The sequence below is a fragment of the Suncus etruscus genome, chromosome 9 (assembly GCF_024139225.1).
Source record: "Suncus etruscus isolate mSunEtr1 chromosome 9, mSunEtr1.pri.cur, whole genome shotgun sequence".
Classification (NCBI taxonomy): Eukaryota; Metazoa; Chordata; class Mammalia; order Eulipotyphla; family Soricidae; genus Suncus; species Suncus etruscus.
In genome coordinates this window covers 58,805,103-58,821,786 of record NC_064856.1, presented here as the reverse complement: position 1 = coordinate 58,821,786, position 16,684 = coordinate 58,805,103, and the positions used below count along the sequence as shown (strand labels likewise).

The following is a 16,684-nucleotide window of genomic DNA, read 5'->3' as shown; positions in this document are numbered from 1 at the left end:
CAACTCCTTCCCTGGCCCAGTAAGCGGGTTAGACAGGATGAGCACTGAGGTATCTTCAAACCCTCATGTTCTCTGTTTTCTGATTCTAATCTTTAAACAAGATTTCAAACGGGACTCCGTGTCTCAGGAGAAGTACAGTGGATGATTTGCCAAGTTTTTCCAAAGAAAGCTGCTAACCACAGCCCCAAGTGTGAACCTGTTCCTCGCTCTGGGTGGGGCAGGGTGGGCGGTTGGGGGCTCCTACCCTTGAGGGCCTATTTTCAGCATTATTCTGGGTCTGGCCTTCCCTAAGTTTGTATTTTCAAACTTTCAGTCTCTGGGGTTCTCCTGGCCAGAGGAGGGGGAACAAGAGGGACCCATTCCCTTCTCAGAGTTGAGCTCTCTGTCACTGCAGTCTCCAACTACCAATCCTTCATGGGTTTGCTGAAAGCTCTCCTTTACTCTAATCAGTTCCCCTTTGCCTTTATAAGCCTATCACAAATTTCTTTATTTTGTGTTAGTGGTTAGTTTTTTTCCCCAGTTTAAAGATACACTACTTGCATAGTGCCAAGCCAGGGTGCCATATATGATCTCCTGAGCACCACTAGGAGTATATCCTGAGCACAGGGCCAGGAGGAAGCCCTGAGCACTGCTGGGTGTGCCTCCAATACAAAAGGACAAAAAAGAGAAGTTCAGGAAACATAGTGCCTGTCTTGTACTACCCGACCCAGCCTTGGATTTCTAGCCCTGCATGTCGCCCACTGAGCACTGCCAGGACCACAGAGTCAGGAAAAATCCTTGAACGCCAGCAGGTTTGGCTCCCAAATTAAAAACAAACCCAACCAAGCATGAGCACCTTTAGACTCTTAAGTACTTGATCATCACTGAAGGAGGAGGCAGTTTGAAGTTCTTTTGCTATTTATGCACTGTTTGTAGATGCATCATTTCTCTCACATCTTTAGTGGCTTCTCAGGGTTTTCTTTTTTTTCTGTTTTTGTTTTTGGGCCACATTCAGCTGTGCTCAGGGGTTACTCCTGGTAGGCTCAAGGATCATATGAGATGCCAGGAACCCATCCAGGTTCATTGGGTTAGCCGAGTTCAAGGCAAACACCCTACCACTGTGCTATCTCTCTGGCCCCTCTCATGTTTCTCTCTCTCTCTCTCTTTTTTTTATTAAAGATGATTTTGCCTTGTTTACAGCATGATGGCTCCTTGCTTAACCTGAATCCAATAGGCTTCAGGTCTGGTGAGGGACACTGGGTGCAGCTACCTTGCCTGATTCCCTCCATCTCTCCTGCTCTGTGAGCTCTTGGTTCATACAGATTTAAATGCTGGCTGCAAGAGTAATGGGGGCTAGGCAGCTCCTCTGAAGTTGCTTAAGGCCAGCTTTCTCTTCTGGTGGTAGGAAGGGGTGTGTGTGAGAAACTGAAGTCCCAGACTCAGCTTAAACACTCCACCCCACTACAAAACTTACTTTTGCCCATCCCTCCCTTAACAACCCCCCCACCCACCCCCCAGCTCTGAAGACTCAAATCCCCTCTTAGCTTGACTTCCCAGCACAGCAGCTCAGCTCCTTCCTCCTTCCCCATTAGCTCTTACCCTACCACTGCTGACAGACATAGGCTCCTCATCACCAAAGTAAATACAAAAGCAGTTTCTCTCTGTCATTTTGTGTGTTCTAAATTTCTGACCATTCCAACATTCTTGGATCCCCCAAAGAGTCTTCAAAATGAACCTACTTGTCTGGAGTTTAAAACCCAAATCCAAGAATTCATGTTGTGGTCTGAAAGCACTCTGTGATTTTGTTATGTTCCAACCTTGATTGCTTGGCAGTTCAAATCTACACAGGCCAGCAGATTGTAGCAATCTGTAATGGGGACCCTATTTTCATCCTAGGGTCTTAGCTCTGCCAGTAGGACAACTTGTCAAGAGCATTGCTTTAAGATTTCATCCCTGATATGCACATTAAACCCTTAGAATCTATGTTAAAATTAACTTTCCAAGCCACAGTTGATACAAGAGGGTTTATAAATGTTAAAAATATAACATTAATATTTTATATAAAATTTATAAATTTTTTTTTTTTTTGGTTTTTGGGCCACACCCGGCAGTGCTCAGGGGTTACTCCTGGCTGTCTGCTCAGAAATAGCTCCTGGCAGGCACAGGGGACCATATGGGACACCAGGATTCGAACCAACCACCTTTGGTCCTGGATCGGCTGCTTGCAAGGCAAACGCCACTGAGCTATCTCTCCGGGCCCAAAATTTATAAAATTTAAAAAATAACTTTATAGGTTATTTCCTAACTCTTTTGTTGGTTTGATTTTGGCTTGAGTTTTTATGAAAATAATTATTTACCAAATGATATATATATTTTTTTGGTTCTTGGGCCACACCTGGTGATGTTCAGGGGTTACTCCTGGCTATGTGCTCAGAAATCACTCTTGGCTCAGGAGACCATATGGGATGCTGGGGATCGACAGACCTAGGTCTGTCCTGAGTCAGCCGCATGCAAGGCAAATACCCTACTGTTGTACTATAGCTCCAGCCCCTACCAAATGATCTTCAATATATGTGATCATCATAGTGGGTTCTGCAGGAATGTTAAGTGACCGATTTTTTTTCCAACCCTAGACCTTGCAGGCTCTGATGAAGAGCCTGTCTATTTTCACCCATGTAATGGGTAAAGACTTGAGAGACATCACCCCAGCTGCCTTTGTCCCTATTCAGAGGACTCCAGCTTGATTGAGCATCTAGCGAGCATTCCTTTCATTTGTCTGCTCAGAGAATAGTGTTGGATTTTGTGCCTCTGCCTTTTCAGAGAGGAAGGGATGATGTTAGGGCAGGAAGGAAGGAAGCTGAGCTGATAGTGGTGCATGTGTCCTTGATTTATGGGGTGCATCTTGTGTTTGCAAAGCATAGTTTGATTCAGTCCCAGGAATGCTCTTCAATGAGACCCTGTGTCTGGGCACCACCAAAATGAGGGAATTTTTAATGCTTTAGAGCTTAAATTATTGATTCATCTGCTTTCTCTGGAAGGGCATTGGATCACCTCTTATCAGGCACCCAGTATTTCAAGAGATCTAGCTTGATATGATATGACATTGGGAGGTAAATTTTTGCAGATAATTTTGCAGATATTTCCATGGAACTTGGTACACAGGCAACTTTCATGCAATCTTTAAAAATAAAAAAATTTTTTTTGATTTGTTATTGGACCCCACTCAGTGCTCATGTATCATTCAGAATGTCCTATGCAGTGATAGGGTCTGCTACACAGAAAGCCTTACCTGTTATATACTCTCTTTGCATGCAATCGGAATCATCATGGTTTACAGCATGACAGAGAAGAGCTGTATTACCAGCTCCTGGGCTCAGGAGACTCTGTTCCCAAATACTCTATGGAAAAGTTCTGGGGGTTCTTTATTTGTAGATTGGAAGGGCTCCTATCACGCCTCAGAAGAGTTGAACCATCATATGTTTAAATGACATAATACAATTTTTATATTTGTTGACTGACCAGGCTTGATTATAATCACTTAAAAAAAAAAGTAGGGCTGAGTCCCAGTTTCATCTCTGGTGTTGCATGATCTCAAAGTACTGTAGGAAGCAACCCCTACCCCAGCATAGAGCTGTGTATGACAAGAAAATCCAAATGAAGGGTGGAGAGATGGGATGGCAGGTAATATATGTCCTGAAAGTGGCTAGTTGTATTTAAATCCCTGGTAGCCCTGAGCCTTCCCTGAAGTGATATCCTGAGAGCAGAATCAAATAGAGAGCCCTGAGCACTGCTAGGCATGGCCCAACATCCCCCAACTCCAAATAAAAGACAAAAGAAACAAAGCAGACAAAGAATGTAGGGCTGATGAAAATCCACCATACAAGTCTGTACTGCCCTCCCACAACCCCTTCCCCAGCCCCTTGCACTGTCCAGGGTCTCAGGATTCACTCACAGGTTACCTGTGCTGGTGCTGTTTTGCAGAAGGTCTGAGTTGCATGAATAAAAACCACAGCTGTAGTCACATCTGCAAGGAGGCACCAAGGGGCAGCGTGGCCTGCGAGTGCAGACCTGGTTTTGAACTGGCCAAGAACCTGAGAGACTGCATCTGTGAGTATGTTTGCCCCCTGGCCCCCCTCCCCTATCTCACAGCCCAGCAACTGTGCAAGGAGAAAAGGGAGGATGCTGACTTCAGTGAGTTGCAAGCCCTCTGTCCCAGCAGAGGCTTTTGGAGGGAAGGGACATTGGTTGGTTGGTTGGTTGGTCTGAAGAAAATGAAACTCAGGAGTAAGGAGGTGAATGTTCAGTGTTGAGTCTCTGTATTTACACAGAATAACATCAAATATCAGTATTGAATCATCATGGCTTTGTCTTCTCCACTTCCCCAAGCACTCAATTCTTTGCCCTTCAGAGAACAGCCTGTGTTGTCCATGCTTTTGTGCAAGCTTCACCAAATCTTTTTTCCTTCTTGGCTTGTTGCATTCACACTCACTCAACCTTTAATATCCCTTCTGAATTTTAATAAGGATAAGAGTAATAGATAACTTTTGGGAGAGCATTTGTTATCTTCAAAGACTAGTCCAGGGGTGTGCCACATTCCATTTAATTTAAAAAACTATCTCACATCCTCAGTTTCAGGACATATTTGTGGAGGAGGTAAAGCCACAAAATCACACAGGGAATCAGTGGCCAGTTAGGATTCAATAGAAGTCCTGCTGCCTCTAAGGCTGGTGATTTTAGCCCCAGGGTTCTGCTAGCTTGGTAGCTAGCCCTATTGGCCTCCCACAGCCAGTCATTCTGGCTAATAGTTAAGCTGACAGAACTAGCCTTTAATAGTGGTCCCAAGCCACTGTCTGTTTTAGAGGAAATACTCGGAGTTTTCCTTTAGGATATCTGCACAAAGCCCAAAGACTCTCTAGAAGGCCCCAATACATTTCTAGGGTGATTGTTTACACTGAGATAGTCTTAGCAGTGGAGAGGTGAAGAGACAGTTTCACCAGTGAAAGTCATCTTTCCATAATCTCCATCACAGAGCAGAGTATAGCCTCTAAGTATGTGAACCAGGGCTGGAACCATTGGACCACAGGTTTTCCCCCCAAAGTGAGACTGTACATGAGGGCTTCCAGGGACTGAGCAGAGTGGGGACATTCAGTCTGGTGACTGGTAGCTTTGGAAAAAGATCTAGGTCCTCTGAGACTCTCTGTGGTGAGAGACTGCCAGTATTTCTGTTTTTAGGGGCCAGTAGAATCTTGAAAGATCTTTTTTTAAAATTTAAAATATTTTAATGGTGTATCTGTTTAAGTGATAGACTAATTTTGATGAAAAGATTCAGAGTTTACCACATTAAACAGTTGTTCCATTTTTTTTTGTATTATTATTTAGTTGTTCAGAAGGATTTGTAATTTTTTTTTTTTTTGCTTTTTGGGCCACACCCGGTGACACTCAGGGATTACTCCTGACTATGTGCTCAGAAATCACTCCTGGCTTAGGAGACCATATGGAACACTGGGGTATCGAACTGTGGTTTGTCCTAGGCTAGCACTAGCAAGGCAGACACCTTATCGCTTCGCATCACCACTCTGGCCCAGGATTTGTGATTTTTATGAAACTATAATCCCAGAACAGGTTCTCTTCTCACATTTCAAATCTGTATTTTAATCTTTTAAATTAGAAAAATTACAAGGGCCAGAAAGATATTATAGCAGAGAAAGCACTTGCATTCTTTGTTTTTTTCTCTCCTGCCCCTCCCGCTGCTCTGGCACTTTCATTCTATGCAGCCAAATAGGTTCGATTCTTTTCTCCGGATATGGTCCCAGAGTACCACCAGGACAGATTCCTTAGCATAGTCAGGTCTGTCCCCAAAACAAACAAAAAGTATAAATGTCTCAGGTAAGAATTCAAAAAATGTAAAGAACACTTAAATACTTTCCTCTCTCATCTCCTCTGCCTGAAGTTTGCTATTCTTTAGTCTAATGAGTAGATATTTTTGTAAATGGATTGTCATCAATGCATTCAAGCATAGTCCTCATAATTATTGGTTAACATTGCATTAATTGTGGAGAGAGCCATCATTTCCTTTGATTATGCTCTCTTATAACAAATCCAGATGTAATCTAATAAGAGAATCCTAGCTATGTACAAATTAAATATTGTCAGTCTGATCCACACATGAAGTTGTAAAGCATTTCCCTGAGCCCCAGCATAACTGTTTTACTATGAAAACTTATCCTAATAGAGCAAATACCTAGTCAAGAATCTGCTGGAGTAATTTCTCTTATAGCTTGAAAATCTTTCCTGGCTTTCCCATTCCCCACCTCCTTGTCGGTCTTTTTCCAATGGGTTTTTCTGCAATTCATGTTGTGAGCATCTGCCACAAGCAAGGACAGGTCTGAGTGGAGTTTCTCTCTCATGCACTGGGCCTCACATGTATCCACACAGTGCAAGACACAGCCCTGATTGTGGGAATCTTAGGACTTCATGTATTGACTCATTTTCTTCTCAGTGACCTGTAACCATGGAAACGGGGGGTGCCAACACTCCTGTGAGGATACAGCTGAAGGTCCAGAATGTAGCTGCCACCCACAGTACCAGATGCATGTAGATGGGAGGAGCTGCCTGGGTGAGTGGAGACATGGGCCCCCTTGGGGGGGGGTGAACCCACCTCCCTTCACCTCTCCTTCTAAATTGAACCTGAACCAACACTAAGCCTAGTCCTAAACCTAATCTAACTCTTTTCATATTTAGCATTATCAAACACTGGGATTCCTTATGCATTTATTCTCAAGTGGGCCCCATACTGCTTTACATGTGTCAGTGACAGTGGATTGGGCCAGCCATGGAGGTGTCCCCCTTTTCCCATGAAATATAGGAAGTCCCCTTTTCCTCCTGGATTTGGCTGCTTTGGGAGCTGGTATCACAGAGATTGCCCACATCTCTCCGAGTACCAGGACCCAGCTAGTTTTTTTTTTTTTTTTTGGTTTTTGGGCCACACCCTGTGACGCTCAGAGGTTACTCCTGGCTATGCGCTCAGAAATTGCTCCTGGCTTCTTGGGGGACCATATGGGACACCGGGGGATCGAACCGCGGTCCGTCCTAGGCTAGCGCAGGCAAGGCAGGCACCTTACCTCCAGCGCCACCGCCCGGCCCCAAGGACCCAGCTAGTTTAGGGCTGGATCACTGTGCTGCCTTTCCAGTATCAGGAACCCCAAAGGAGATGTCTGTTCCTGTTGAAAGCCTGCCCTGTTCTTCCTGGTGTGTCCTTTGCTGACTCCATTTTTTTCTTTTATTCATCCTTAGAAGTTGTAGGTTGTTATTCTTTATTATTATTATTATTATTACTTGCATCTTGGGGACCATATCTGTACTCTGGGGGACCTATTCCTGTATACTAAGAAGTGACCCCTAGTGGTGCTCAACGGAGCATATGTGGTTCCTGGATTTGAACCACAGAGTTGACAGGACCAAGGCAAGTGTCTTGACTCTGTGCCATCTCTCCAGGCCACCAGCTCCATTTTGAAGGTTCATAGGCCCGTGATTATTTTTGTCCTGAACTAAAGAGATTGCCATGAATTTAAAGCTTCCATTCTCTTATGTATTTTTGGTAAGAACAAAGGACTCTGCTGTATTTCCTGCAGGTTCTTATTACAGCACAAAATTGTGGAATGATCAGATTCCACACTTCACCCAGTCCTCCTTCTGGGATTTCAGTGTCAGCGGTAGTGCTGGGGATCACGTTGGGACTCCTTCAGTCTGAGAACTGTGCTCATTTGCATCTTTTGTAGAGCGTGAGGACAGTGCCCTGGAGGTGATGGAGAGCAATGCCACATCAGTGGCAGATGGGGATAAACGAGTGAAACGACGGCTGCTCATGGGTAAGTGTCTCACTTGCCCTTCTCTGTTCACCACCACTGCTCCTTTCTCTTCCCAACTTACCCCTTGAAGCCTGAACCTGAGGCCCTTGTGTCCTGAGACCAGCTGGACCAAGGTGAGTGGCTCCTGTCAAGCAAGAGTGTATGTTCTCCACCCACAACTGTTGCTTAGTCACTATCCAAATGCCCCTGTTGTGAGAAGAAACAGTCAGAATAACCTAATTAGTGTCCCAGAGCTGCCAGCAAGGCTTGAGACTTGGGCCCACTGCTTTGAGTCTCAGCCCTTCATCTTTCTTTAAAGTAGATAAAACAAAATCTTGTCCTAGAGTTATCCAGAATTAAAATGACACTATTAAAAGATGCTCCAAATCCAATGATAGGGACTTAGTAGGTGCTCAGTGAATGTCTCTTCCTTCTGCAAATTGTGAACCAAAGAGCTAATGGGCATCGCCTTTCCTCCACCTTCAATGAGCACAGGGATTCATCTGGTGTTTTTTGTCCACTGATTTCATTCTTGATACAGACCATGTTAAAGGAAGAAGCAAAGGCTACAGGAGAATGGCATGTGGCAGTGGGCTATGGCAAGATCCAGCTGTAGATCTGGGGATGAGAAAGGAGGGAGGTCTGGCTGTGGGGTTGGGAAGCCCACCGACCCTTGATACATTATTATTCTGCACAAAGTTTGGCTTCACTTCAGTTTCTAGATATAATAGTAGGTAAAAATTGATCAGCAGACTGGCGACCTTTTTGAGTTCTTTTTCTTTGTTTTGTTTTTAATTTAATTTAATTTTTTTATTTGTTTGTTTGGGTCACACCCAGCAGCGCTCAATCACTCCAGGCTCTATGCTCAGAAATTACTCCTGGCAGGCTCAGGGAACCATATGGGATGCCGGGGTTCGAACCACCAACCTTCTGCATGAAAGGCAAATGCCTTACCTCCATGCTATCTCTCTGGCCCCCTTTTTGAGTTCTAATATGCCTCATGAAAATAATTTTTAATTGCCTTAGATTAAGGCTGAAGATGTTTCTCCATGATCAGAGTTTCTACTCTGAAGGTAGGAGAGCTGGGTTCATTTCTAGTGCCTTCCAAAATTAATTAAAATTGCAAATACAAATATTGTTAAAACTTAAACTTAATCAGTATTATTAAATTTGTAGCAAAATGTATCATTTCTTTATCTCATGATTTCTCATCTCATCCCATTTGTCACAGGCAATACTTTTCAGTTTCCCTGACTCTCCTGCCCCGTATTTTTGAAAAGTACTTTTTTCAATTTTATTCAGATATCAGAACATTAAGTTTTGACTCTTCTGCTTCCTCAATTATCCCTCTTTCTTATATATGGCTTTTTTATTTTTAAAAAATATGTAATTTGAGGCCAGCGAGGTGGCGCTAGAGGTAAGGTGTCTGCCTTGCAAGCACTAGCCAAGGAAGGACTGCAGTTCGATCCCCAGGTGTCCCATATGGTTCCCCCCAGGCCAGGGGCGATTTCTGAGCACTTAGCCAGGAGTAACCCCTGAGCATCAAACGGGTGTGGCCCAAAAAACCAAAAAAATATGTAATCTACTTTGTTTAAAGAGCATCTATGACATAGTTGACATAAGTTATCATATTACATTTATTCCCAGGTAAGTGGGAGTGAAATTATCAAAAAAGAAAGTAAGGGGCTGGTGGGATAGCACAGTGGTAGGGCATGTGCCTTGTATGCGCTGACCCAGGATAGACCTGGGTTCAATCCCCAGCATCCCATATGGTCCCCAGTGCCTGCCAGGAGCGATTTCTGAGTGCATAGACAGGAGTAACCCCTGAGGGTCATCAGGTGTGGCCCAAAGACCAAAAAAAAAAAAAAAATGAAAGGAATGAAGAAAAAAAAGCATAAGAAAAAAAGTACAGCAACAAGAAAATTCATAAAAATTATTGGATCTTGCAATGATATCATTAAACCATTGTCAGAAACCTTAGAAAGCTTTTGTTGCTAATGGATCATTCTGTTACTTTATTTGTTTATGAACATTAGATGGCTTCAGATACACATTAGCATCTAGATTGGTGTGTTGTGTGGAGATGACAGTATTAAACAAAAACGGGTTGTCCAAGAATTCAAGCACTATTGCTGATACTGTGGTTTTTGTGGGCATAATTTTGGCTGCCAGGACTTTTGGAAGTATGAGAGAGCAGAGGAGGGTGCCCTCATTCACTCCAAAAAAGCCCTAGTGTTATCAGCTTAAATACCAATATACTTGGAGTTTTGGTCAAATTGGTTTCTCTGCAGAGAGCTGTAGATGAGTGGTGAAGCAGGGCCATTGGTCGAGAGGCGATTGTGAGTGATGGGTGTAGAAGTATGGCTTCACAATTCAGGGACTTGGTCTGCCCTTCCCCTCTGAAATGGTCAGCTTTCAGCTGTATGGCAAGTATGCCCATAATATTCTGACAGAGATTGTAACTGACTGGGTGCAGACATAGCAACTACCTTTGTCCCTTACATGATTTTTGGTGGAACACACTGGGCTGTGCTCAGGGCTATTCCTGGCTCTGTGCTCAGAAGTGACTCTTGGTCATGCTTAGGGGATCACACATGGTACTAGGGATCAAACTGGGATCAGCAGCCTGTAAAGCAAATGCCTGAATTTCTGTCCATTTTCTCTACAACCCCTTTTCCTCATACCCTCATTATAGCTTTTATCATCATTTAGAACAATAAATGTGTGTTCCTCTCACTGTATGAATATCTAAATATGGTTCACATTTGAGTCAAGCCACATGCTGTGATTATGGTTTATTTAACTAAGTTTCTCTTACGTATTCTTTTTCAGATTTATGTCAGTGCTCTGAGACCCTTTTCAATGTGTTTAAATACTTCAGATAGCTTATTTAGTCCATATTATTTCAAAAAAGTTTCTTCCAAGGCACCATCTCTTTGTGGGGTTCACACGTTTCCACTGTGGCAGCAGCTGAGCATTCCTTAAATGCTCTCTAGTTTAGGCAAATCTCTGTTTTCATGATGAACTGGACACATTTTTCCCCCATTTTTTTCCTACTGGGAGATGATGTCTATATAGTAATTTGCCATAGTATGAAAAAAAAAACAAAGTTCAATAGACTATTCTATGAGTTTTTACTAGTGTTCTATTGTTTTTAAGCAATTAGGGATGCTTTTAAGTTTTGACTCTAGATCCTTTGCATAGGTCTTTTGTATGTGAAAGTTTCTCTCCAGATGTTTTTAGGATCTTCATGTTTCTGGTGATTTGTAATTTACATTCATAATCCCATGTATATTGTCTTATAGATTGTGCTCAGCATCCGGTAGGTCTTTTTTTTTTTTTTTTCAGTAGGTCTTTTTTTTTGTTATTTTTTTGTTTGTTTGTTTGTTTTTTGGGCCACACTCGGCATTGCTCAGGGGTTACTCCTGGCTGTCTGCTCAGAAATAGCTCCTGGTAGGCACGGGGGACCATATGGGACACCGGGATTCGAACCAACCACCTTAGGTCCTGGATCGGCGCTTGCAAGGCAAACGCCGCTGTGCTATCTCTCCGGGCCCGTCAGTAGGTCTTTTCAATGGGGATAGATAGTCAAGTTGCCTGGTTTTAAGAAGTTTTCATATTTATTCATTCATTTTGATAAATTGCTCTGTTCTTTCTGTCTTGGAATGCCTGTTAGTTGACTATTGTAATTCTTGAGTTTATCCTCCACAGTTCTTTTATTATTATGCTTTGTTATCTTTTTTGCCTAATCTTTTTATATCATCTCTCTTCCCTATCCCTTCTTTCCTTTTCTCTCCCTCCCATTTTCTCTCTCCTTCCTTCTTTTCCCCTCTCCTCTTCATCATAGTACACAGGCTCAAATCCAAGACATTACACATGCAAAAAAGGCTCTATCACTGAGCCATATCCCTAGTTTCCACCAGACTATTTTTTAAAAATTTATATTAAAAATTTTAAGAATATACTTTGATATTTTGCTGTAGGAATCGGCTTTTATTTCATGGACACTTTTCTCCTTGAGGACGTTAATTACAAGCACTTTAACTTCTCTTTTATTTCCTCCAAGTTCTTTCATTCTATTATTTGATTTGTTATCCTTATTTCATATTAGAAGCTTTCTTGAAAGGCTTGGTTATTTTTTGTTGAATTTTTAGCCAAGAAATGAAATACTAAAAACAAAAACACCACAACCCCATACCACTCCCACAAACAGTTGGCTATTCTGTTAGAGTGGTAGGCCTCATGCAATGACTAAGTCATTTCATTTGAAGATTCTCAAGTGCTGGTCTCTTTGGTTATCAACTGGCCAGCTTAGTTTAGCTAGAGCAGAATTCTCTGGTCTCTCAACTAGGGAACATGGGCTTGACACTCAGAATTGATGTAGGAGCACAAGGATTTGAGAGCGTTCTCCTCAAGGAACAGATGAACAAATCAAAATTAACATGACTGTGCCTTTTCCTCTACTTTTCCTAGTTACCTTATTCCAGTGCTTCCTTGGTTGAACCTCTTTACCACATAAACTTCTTGCTGTTGCTTGAATAGGGAAGAGTTACTTGGCTGAGTTCTTGGCTGTGGGAGTAAGGAAGGTATCTGGGGGCTTATTTTTTTTTTTTTGATAGATTTAGAATCTATATTTTTCCATCGTTTCTCTCTGGGTTTCTGAGGGTCATATGAGCTTACCATTTGCTGTTATCCCCTCACCCAGAGTTTAACCTTCCTCTGTGCCTCATTTAACATGCTGCCTCCAGAATATATGATTGTCTTTAGTTTTAGTCTTCTGTTTTCTTTACCATTAAAGATTTATGCTTAAAAATCCATTTATTCTCATTTTACTGGGCTTTGGAGAAGAAGCAGACCACCAATTCTCATCAGACTTGTTCCATCCTATTTAATGAGAACTAAGTTACACCCCCACCTCTGGATTTACTATCTTTGGAAATAAAATCAGGTTCCTGAGGCTTAGACATTAATAATTGAGTGAATGTTGCATTTGTCTGTTTCTTGGATAACTGCATATAACTAGTTCTGCTATATATTCTAGTTCTGTACAAAAGTGCAGAACTAGAATTTGCTAATTATTCCTCATCTCTGTAGCTATGATTGAACAGCTGTGGCTGACTTTTCATGTAGCTCTGACAGGTCTTTATGTCAGGGAAAGGTAAACTTCTAATCTGAATTAATTGGCACTTTCCAGGATGAAGTCATTGTTCTATAGAAAGGGAATGGTTGGGGAAGGCCTCTCTCCTGTTTAATGCATTACTCAGACTAAAGGGGAGAGGTTCAGGATTTAAGAGGGAATACCCCATCTTTGGCTAGCTTGCTAATGTGGGCACAGTGAGCAGGTCACTAATTGGGTAACAGAAACTTTTAGTGGCTTCAATTCTTCCAACGGAGGGTACATGTTCACTAGATGTAAAATATCTCTTTGCCCTCTGGACTAGGCAGCCAGACTCCTTTGCAGATGTCACTGAGCAGATAGATGGTGGAAAGAGCTGCACCTGCAGGGCTCAGTGCCTTGAGGGGTAACTCTGAGGACCCTATCATGCTTCTTGGCTTTTCTAAATTTGTCAAGTATTTTTTTTCTTTTTCTTCTTTTTGGTTTTTGGGTCATACCCGGCAGCGCTCAGGGATTACTCCTGGCTCTACACTCAGAAATCGCTCAAATCGCTTCTTGGCATGCTCAGGGGACCATATGGAATGCCGGGATTCAAACCACCGTCCTTCTGCATGCAAGGCAAATGCCCTACCTCCATTCTATCTCTCCAGCCCCCTACATTTGTCAAGTATTAACACAGCACCAACAGCCCTTTCCTTCCAGCTGTCCCAGCACTTCCTTAGGATACTAACTTCCACTTTTCTTACCCCCTTGCTGCCAGAAACATGTGCTGTCAACAATGGAGGCTGTGATCGCACCTGTAAGGACACTTCGACAGGTGTTCACTGCAGTTGTCCTGTCGGATTCACTCTCCAGCTGGATGGGAAGACCTGTAAAGGTAGCCTGTGATCTTCAGGCTGCAAACATGGGGGTGGGGGAGGGGCAGTGCTCCCGGCTGATTCCAGCTTTGCTTATGATTCATATTGATGGAGCTTTACTTCCCTGGGCTAGGCGAAGGTTGTAATTGAGTAAGCTTAATTAGAACAGGTATAATTACACCAACTGTTAAGAAGGTCAGTTCTACAAGCATCAAATATTCCTTGTCAGGCACTAGCCTTATTAGAAAAAAGCTGTTCAGGGAAACGTTCATTTATAGGAGATAATATCATCATATCATAAATAACAGCCTAGAGACTATTATGTGAATAGCAGCCAAGATTATTTTCTGGAGAACTTAATGAATAACTGTACCATTAACTTTTACTTGATGAATAGAACCCAGTGGCCTGGGTTCTGTTTCATGGGCAAGAGTACAAAGGCTTGGTTCTTTAACATGATAAAAAGTAGATAACCAGTTACCAGATGGAACCGAGAAAAGATAAGATTATTTTGAATATCAGGAATCATTTAAAAGCATTGGGGGCTATTTGATCATATATAATTTGCCAAAACAAATGTTCTAGTTCCTTATAACTTTAATCATTAAACTGGAATGGAACGTATACCAAAGGAGATATCTTTTCCCTGAGAAAGAAAGGATAAAAACATAATAGGATCGCCTCATTGTTTCCAAGAGTTTTTTTTTCCCCTTGATGTTTGTTAAGGACCATGTAAATCAGGTGAATTCAAAAGGAAGTGAGGCTTCCAAAATTGGCTAAACGAGATAAGAAAACACATAGATTAGGAGCACCAGTAAACATTCTTAAATGCGTGTATGGTTCTGTTTTTGTTTCAGAGAACAATGAAGTACATACGGTAGAACTTCAGGGATTTGTGGAAATAGCCAAGTATTGCTGTCTGATTGACTGATGCTTGCCTGTTACAGATATTGATGAGTGCCAGACCTACAATGGAGGTTGTGATCATTTCTGCAAAAACACCGTGGGCAGTTTTGACTGCAGCTGCAAAAAGGGTTTTAAGCTATTAACAGATGAAAAGACTTGTCAAGGTATGTATGGAGACATCACTGTGCTGTGCAATGCTGGTGGGAGCAGAGCAGAAATCCCATCAGTGACAAACTTGCTGGGTTCTTGACAGAATCAGTAATTTACCCTCCAACCTGTGCTTCACCTCTTTCATCTGTTAGGTAGACTAAAAACACTGATGTAACTCACAGGTTTATTTTGGAAACTAAACTGTTAATGATCAGAGAACACGTCAAAGAACCCATATGGTGTGATTACAGCAAAGCTTCTTGCTAGAAAAGGTCTACAGAGTTACATTGGGGTATTGAGGTTATGAATAGTCTTCCTTGTCTAAAATTTTCTGTTATTTTAATACAAAAATTATATAGAAAAATGTGTAGATGTAGGCAGTGTACTTTTCCTAGGCCCCCTCTTCTCCACCTCCATAAAATGGAGTAAGCCTATAATAAAAATCATGTGATTTTTGGTATGTTTCTTATAACTTTTGCTGGAATGACCAGTCTTTGATGCCTAGGAAGAGGGAAGGCAGAGAAAGGAGGAGAGAACTGAGTAGATTAAGAAATATTGTCCTTAGAAAGGATTGCAGACCCCTTTTTAGATATGTCCTTTTTTGCATTAAGTGCAATTAAGGAAAATATATGGGTAGTAGTTGTTATTGATCTTTTTTGGGTTAGTAAGCTGTCTTAGGTGGTTGGTTATCATTCATATTTTTAGATGAGTACTTTAAAATTTTTTGTTTGTTTTTGGCCCATTCCTAGCAGTGCCTAGGGCCATGTGGTACTAGGGATCAAACTTGGCTTTCTTGCATGCTTGGTATGCACTCAACCTAGCATATCAAGATTGAGCTATCTCCCTACCACAAAAGTTTATGCTTTATTAACTATTAGCTCTCAGGAAAGATATGCTGGCATTTGTTCCATATATAAAAGCAAGAGCAGCCTAACTTTGTGGGAAATCTCAAAATTAAATCTAAATCAGAACTATTTAATTATATTTCAGATATAAAGTTGTGGCATTACTGGTTTTTAATCTGATGGCATGAACACGTTTCTCTCCTGGTTTTCTCTTCTTAGTACTTATTTTTTTTTTCAGGAAGTTTAAGTATATCCTCCTTTAAATTCAGTGAGTTCTTTCTTGATGGTTATTGTGTGGTTTTCTTCCATTTGGCTTGGAAAGCAATTTAGCTGTTCCACATAATGTTTAATAATGTATAGCTTAAATACTATTTAAGCTGTGTAAACACATTAAAAAGGAATCAGAAAAGTGATCTCATTATTTTTGGCTCAGAAAAGTTCATTGTGAGCAGCCAAAGCCAGCTACTGAATGAGTCTACTCTTTCAATAACTGGCTGATGTTAATTACAGAATTGATAGGTGGCATCAATTACTGTAGAAGAAACAGACCTTTTTTCATTTTTTACCTATCAGTTTTGATAGAACACACATATACACAGAAAAACTTGCTGAAGGAATTGCCAGGACTTAGGGAAAAGCTAGGAATGAAGTGATTTTGTAAGAATTTGCCCTTTGTTTTATTATTTTTATTTCTCCAATTCATTCCAAATATTTATTTTTAATTAACATAGTCTTCGTGGCACATATGGTTTTGAAAAAGAGCTCTGGCAATGAAAAAGGCTTGTACTTGGTTCTGTACTAGTTCTGGTTTATCCATTTGAAGACACAGGCATAGCTCTAAATATAACCCTCTAAAAGTTTGAATAAGAAAAGAATTAAAATCCTAGTTTAAGGAAAGATATAAAGACTAGATCAGGGAAGAAGAGATGATTAGAGAGACAAACGCAGCCTCTTTCATATCTTTAGCTAGAGCCAAGGAAGCTC

General features: G+C 41.6%; 1 protein-coding gene across 1 annotated transcript in view; it reads left to right on the top strand.

Moving 5' to 3' along the window:
• SCUBE2 (signal peptide, CUB domain and EGF like domain containing 2) overlaps window positions 1–16,684 on the top strand; it is a 76,236-nt gene that overhangs the window by 17,986 nt on the left and 41,566 nt on the right. Inside the window, exons 5-9 of the mRNA XM_049780666.1 lie at window positions 3,961–4,086; window positions 6,479–6,595; window positions 7,758–7,847; window positions 13,703–13,819; window positions 14,747–14,869. Coding sequence (XP_049636623.1) covers window positions 3,961–4,086; window positions 6,479–6,595; window positions 7,758–7,847; window positions 13,703–13,819; window positions 14,747–14,869 — 573 coding nt within the window. The remainder of the gene's footprint in view (window positions 1–3,960; window positions 4,087–6,478; window positions 6,596–7,757; window positions 7,848–13,702; window positions 13,820–14,746; window positions 14,870–16,684) is intronic.